At 34.3% G+C, this 7081-nt stretch overlaps 1 protein-coding gene across 1 annotated transcript; it reads right to left on the bottom strand.

The window, feature by feature from the left end:
- Positions 1–3785: 3785 nt before the first annotated feature.
- On the bottom strand, positions 3786–5617 carry LOC141683398 (transcription factor TCP7-like). The gene has a single exon (XM_074488104.1). The coding sequence runs from the start codon at positions 5521–5523 to the stop codon at positions 4771–4773; it is 753 nt and encodes a 250-aa protein (XP_074344205.1). The 5' UTR covers positions 5524–5617; the 3' UTR covers positions 3786–4770.
- Positions 5618–7081: the final 1464 nt, after the last annotated feature.

Raw genomic sequence — 7081 nt, 5'->3', positions numbered from 1 at the left:
TCCCTCTTCAAAATGAAGTTATGTGCTAGTTTCCTGAAGACTTGGGGCACTTAAAAGTTATGGTCGGATCAACATTCAGAGGCTAAAAAGACATTTCTTCTTATCAAAACCCAAGTAATAGCAATAAGACGATTGAAAGAGCTTCGAAAGATACGAGTACAGTCATTATAAAACGAGGCATTATGAACATAACATACTATTAAACAAAAGCTCAGATGCAGCATGCCAATTGTCAAACCCCTTACAAAAACTATGTTTGGTTCAGACAGTTACCAAATTGCGAGATCAGGATTCAGGCAACAAGTTGAGGACTTAAGATGGACCTGCAACTGAAAGACATGCATGCATACACATAAAATAAAACATTAAGATAGAGGATTATTAAATTTTCTGTCCAACAGTAATTCCGCTAGCTGTAGGGATCACTAATTATATACGTGATGGTGTTACCATTAAAATTGTTGATGGCCTTGAGTAGTGAGGATCATCATCAAGATCTCCATCAAGATCTCCATCAAGATCTCCATCTTTACAATGAAGTTCTGTGCTAGTTACCTTAAGAATAAGGACACTGAATGGTTTTGGTCGCATCAGGATTCGGAAGCTAAAAAGACATTGCTCATTTCATATCGTATGGCCAACTCACAGACTGAAAATAAGACACTGTTTAACAAAAGCTTAAATGCAGGATGCTAAACCACTTATAAAATTATGCTTAGTTTTGTAATTCTGATGGAGGTAAGTGTGAGATGAGGAATTGAACCTCGAACCTTGTTTTAAGCAAAAAACTATACATATTCAAAGAAATGGATATTTATTTGCTCTACCGATTGAGCTATACTACCCCAATGCAAAATTACTTGTTTCTAATTAAATTGATTGGATGATAAATTCGGAATAAACAAGTGATTGAACTGGAGAATCAAATAGTTTTTGGTGTTATTACCTGGATAAGGTGACAATTGGACAATGATATCAATCGAACAGTCAATAATCGAGATCTCTGTTATGACACACCAAAGGGGACAAACCTACTCTTTTAAAACTTAAAAAACAATTAGCAGATTGTGTTTCTCAATAGTAATAAATCTATATACGGCCCTAAGCCCTTGCTCCATCTGTGTGCCTCCCTCACCCTCTTTACAGGGGACGGGTCTTAAGGGCCTTAAAATCTTGTCCGAAATCAATCTTATCAAAGACAAAGCGAGTGCAAACGTGTCCTATAAAGGAAAAAAAATTGTGAGCCAGTTAACCAACCTTTTCCAAAAACCAGACAGTTACTGGGCTTTGTGTTGTATCCTCGCCCAAGAAACTTGTGTAATTCTGAAAAGAGCTGTGATTTCTTTTAAGGTTTTTGCACAACTTGCAACATAATTTACTTAAGCACATTACTTTCTTTTCCTTGGATCCGGAAGTAGAAGAGAGAAGCATTTAGCATAATTGTTTCAAATGATCCACAGTTAATTTTTCATGGGCAATAGCATTTGTGTACCCTGCACCTCATTTTGTGCAATGAGTGGTGTGAGTATGACCCTTCAATTTTGTGTGTTTAATTTGGGCTGCATCTGTCTCGTCTCAGAGTACTGTACAATTCGTTTATGTATGATAAAGATATTTCCACAAAGCAATAATGTCAAAAATGATAGTTGTGCAATGTGAAACACCAGCTTATTTGTATGCGTAGGCAGACGTTGAATTTTCAAGCACAACAAGAGATTAGATCAAATTTTGTGGGCGTCATTGTCCGCACACTTTTGTTACTTTGGGCTTCAACGTGACTCATGCCATGACATAGTAAGATACCACACTTTGGCATCCTATGCTTCAATTCATATTTCCACATTAAGAAGCCTTTTCCTCCGACGATACCGAATTCAAATACAAACTAATTTAGCTTACAAATTCGATAATATCAGATTCCGTATCATTGATATCGGTGATTTGTAGTACCACAACGTACATCTGATTTATATGATGCGGGTCGCAAATAGAGATACACAAAAAGTCTGGACCCGAAAATCTGGTCCGGCCCGATCCGCTCAAAACCCGGCCTGGTCCCAGCCCGGGCTTAGGACCTCGACTTACCCTATATTTTTAAGCAAAGCCCGGCCCGGTTAAAAACTTGAGCTTTGGCCCGGCCCGCCCTTTGACCCGGCCCCATTAGAAACCCGAAAAGATCCGGTTAAAATTTGATTATTCTAATATATTTTATTATATATTTATGAATTTACTTTTACTATAAATATAAATAATACTTTAAACACATATATATTTACATATTCGTGATTAATAATATTATATATATACTCTATTGCAGGATTAATAAAAGGAGATATCGTAAGTATATTATATATATTTGGATAATATTGATAAAATTATATTATTTTATAGACATATTTATTTTTGGGTGAAGAACAAATTTAGCCTATTTTTACATAAAATTGACAAAAATAACCAATTTCTGAAAAGTTGGCCAACTTTGGCCGATGGGATACCCAACTGTCAGTGGACTATCCACTTTATATAAGATACCCAACTGGCAGTGGAGTATCCCATATATGAAATACACAACTAACAGTGGAGTATCTTATAGAAATTGGGATACCCAACTGACAGCGGAATATTCAATCGACCAAAATTGGCCATTTTTTTCTGAATGACTATTTTTGTTAAATTTTTTCAAAAATCGGCTATTTTTGTCATTTTTTCTTTATTTTTTGCCAAACTTAAATGTTTTCAAATATAAGTTGATGATCCGGAACGAGGGAAGTTAATGTTTATGAATTATGTCTAGTTGCGGTGTGAAAAATGTTTAGATGACAGCACTGTATGATGCTGTAGTGATTCATCAAAGATTCATCAAAGGCTGTTACTTGGAGCCAGTTCAGAGGATTCTCCTAATCCAGGCTTTCAAATTTTGAATATGTGTACCTTATCTTGCCTCAAAAATGTGGAGCAGCAGCAGAGCAAACACATTAAATACTCTCATAGTGGCCCAATTTCACAAGGACAATAACTTGTGGGGGCTCAACAAGAATCAGTTTTTGGATGCAATTATTATACACAAGTGTAGTATGTAGTAGTAATACTCCCCTTTCACTTTTCTTCCCTGAAAAACATAAAGAACCCTTTTACTAAATTTAATCAACTGTGTGGTCGTGTGCAAATGATCATGTTAATCCTGCTTCAGCAAACAAGGAAAAAAACTTGACATGATTTGGTATAATCATTATCTAATCTAGAGGGTTGTCAAACAATTCAGTGACCTCTAGTTGGATTTGCTTCTGACGACGCAAAAATATATAAATAAGTTTGTGCAATGCAAACATTTGGTAGACAACGGTGACTATATGATGATGAATGCCAGGACTAGATAAGTCTTGCACTCATGGCAGATCTCCCCTCTTTCCGCTGTAACACCAACTTGAGGGTTCGAGTTTCAGCAAGTACGTGAGGGTTCCAGACTCGTACAAGGGGGTTCGAGTTTGGTAAAAATACCCAGAAATTGAAATTAATGGCGATCTTTTGAAACAATAAATACCTCAATACATATTCGGTTATGTCAAGAAGCAGCACAGAAACACTTGCAGTTAGTTATAGCAGCCCCCGAACTTCTAACAATCATTAGCAAATAGCATATACTTTAAAGTAGAAACTAAATGATTAACAAGTACAGGCTGCAATCACCTAACCAACAAAAACTATTTAGCAAAACAACATGAGGGAAAACATATACGTGAGGACCAGGATGAGAATCAATATGAGCTATTTATTCACACCACAGGAATCACAAAAAATTATTCCACTAAAATACATCATATGAAAATTATGAATCACACTGAAATTACACTGGTACCTCGCAAATTAACGGTAAAAATATGATTTCAAATGTAGAACAACAGGAGACCATTGCTCTTACATTATAACAAAGGTCTCTTGGGGAGAGAGTAGCAAAACCTTGCTCCGCAGCACAAAAGAACAGCTGAACGTTGTTAAGAGTCATCAACAATAGTCTAGAAACTGCAAGAGATTCAACAATTCAGGAACACCTTAGCAGAAAAAACAATCTCAAAGCTACCTTGAACACTTGTCCTATAGCATCCATGCTAAACCACTATAGCTTGCTGAACTTCACAGCCAAGAATTCAATTATATATCTCAGCCAAACATGGATGAATTACCGCCAATTTTCATAGAATTTATGCTAAAAAACAAATACCCATTTTCAGAGACACGGTTTGTGGAGGACTAACAATTCTTGCAACAAATGTCTAGATAGTATGACATTCGAAAAAAAAAAATGAATTTAATCACAACTCCAGTAGTTCTCCACTTCTCCCCCAAATTTAAACCAACAATGCCTAACCGAAAATTGTCACCAAAAACAACTTCTCTTTCCGACCAGCTGAACTACTACTTTACCATCAACATCTTACCAACAAGTAGCAACAGAATCAAGGTCAATAGACTTCCCAGTGAGATATACTAGGTAAGTTTGTCAACAATCTCCGATCCCACTAGCCAATTTTGTGTATTCTCTCCCCAAACGCAACTAAGCAAACACACTTAACCCCTAGAGAAACATCAAAACAGACATAAATGAAAACAACCCTAACATAGTAACATATCACTTAACCAAATTGCATAACATCTAATTAATTACCAAACAAATTACTTCACACAAGTTGAAAACAAAAACAACAAACACACACACAAAACACACAAACACATTAAACTATATATAAACATTTGAACTATAATCCATCCATTTTACTGATGCTCTTCTTCTCTTCTTCCTCCGGACTGTTGATGAGATCCGGACAACGACGCCAACAAATTCAAATGGCCTTGTGTAATCGGCAAATAATTCCCAACCCTAGCCGCCGAAGCTTCCCCCATAGCTTGTTGTTGTTGCTGCACTTGCATATACCTATTCTGCTGACTCATATTCACCGGCGTCGGAACCACCATATCCGGCCCAGCTGCAAAGCTCCACACCTGCCCATAATCAGGCCTACCTTGTAAAGCCCAAAACCCACCAGCCCCCACACCATGTACACTTCCATCATCATTCTTCTCACTAATATTATTGTTATGATTATTGTTATCCTCTTCTCGGGCACGCTTCCCGAGAATAAACGGAGTGGGAGAGAATAGATGGGACTGCTGCGATGATGGTTTTTGTTCTATTGGAGCTGAGAGAGAGTTATTTGAGTTCCGGAGAGATACCGAGACAGTCGAGAAGTTGGCCGGAGTTGTGCCGGTACCGGTGGCGGCGATGATGGAGGGCTCAGCTTGTCGGAGAAGCCACTCAATAGTTTGACCATCTGACTTGTGACCAAGTTCGCGGGTGAGTTGGAAAACACGAGCGGCGCAGATGATGGGCATGCGAATACGACGGCCACGGCCGTCGACTTTGCTGTGGCGGTCTTTGGCCGGAGGTTTTTTGACGGCTAGGGTTCCGTTGGTTGTGGTGGTGAGTTGTTTTTGGGAGACGGGGAGCGGGGGTGGTGAAGATGACATGGGGAAAAATGGAAAGTGGAAGATGATAAAAATGGAAACTGGTGTGTTCCGTAAGAGAAGAAAGACGGGGATGGATATGGTAGACTGTATTTATATATATTGTGGGGTAATAATTCTTTGCTTTCTTTCCTTTTTTAAAATGAGTGGGGTAATAATTGAGTTTGTTGTAGATTATGTTGGTCCTTTATTTCTCCTTATATTATATTAATTTTGAGATGTTTCTCAAATTTATTTGGTAAATAAAAGTATAATATGAAATAGAAAAATTACCGAAAATATTAAAAAAATGGCGTTTTTACTATTTTGTAAAAATACGATGCAATCATAATTAACCATATATGCAATTAGTTGTATCGAATTTTTTTGTTGCATTTTAGACTGCATCTAGTTAAATCGAGTTGTTAGAAAACCGTATTTTTATAAAAAAATTAAAAATATTATTTTTTTTAAAAGTAAAAGTATTTGTGCAAAAAAAATTAAAAATGATAATATTTTTGGATTTGGGTATTTTCAAAATTATTCAATAAAATATGATGTAGGATTCATCAGACTATCAATCTATTTGCATATATTAATAATATTATTATTATAAATCTATCTATACTATTATATTAAAAACGAAATATTAAAAATTTGATTGTTGGTTTTTTGTCATTCTAGTATATTTAAAATATCTATAATATTATATTAAAAGGGAAACATTGAAAGTCTAGCTATTGGCCATCTATCTATCTATGTATTCTATTATAATAAACATAAAAAATCAAAAGTTTGATTGTTGGTACTCTAGTCACTCAATCGAGAACTATCACATCAAATTGATGAGCACGGTTATATATAGGTTTGAATCCTATATAATGATAAAAACAACTGTGCGGTCCTATCAATAAAATATTAAAATTATAGATTTATAAAATTATAGATTTATAATATATAGTGGTGAAACGCATGGATTATATATTGGTACTATATTATATTATAACAAATATATGATTAAAAGTTTGGTAATCTCTAGATTATATCGTACTTGCTAAATTTACTTTATTATCCTGAATTATTTTTTTGTTCTTTTATTTAATTACGCTTATTTAATTAGTATATATAAATCAATTATATTTTTCAAGTTAAATATATATTATCTTTTTTATTTTATTCAACTCAAACACTTACTTTTCCAAAAATGTGATGGACAATTCTATTTAATAAAATTTTATAATTACTAATAATGAATTAGTTGCTTTTTTGCAATAAAACTCGTTATCTTTTTTAAATTATTTTAATTATGATAATTACTTATGTTTAATATCTTTTTTTAACCAAAATATATTACCTTTTTTATTTTATTTTTAACTAAAACGACTTTTTTTGAAAAATGTCAGTGGGAGTTCTATTTGATAACATAAAATAATAAATGATAATTACTAATAACTAACCAACTATCTTTTTCAGCTAAAATCAATTATATTTTTTATATTAAATAAAAAAATGTGCTCCTTTTGTGAAAATAACACCGAAAATTCTATTTAATAAAATAAAATATTATAATTATAATTACTTT

This window comes from Apium graveolens, chromosome 9, assembly GCF_009905375.1.
Source record: "Apium graveolens cultivar Ventura chromosome 9, ASM990537v1, whole genome shotgun sequence".
In the NCBI taxonomy this organism is placed as follows: domain Eukaryota; kingdom Viridiplantae; phylum Streptophyta; class Magnoliopsida; order Apiales; family Apiaceae; genus Apium; species Apium graveolens.
This window is presented reverse-complemented; position numbering and strand designations above follow the sequence as displayed.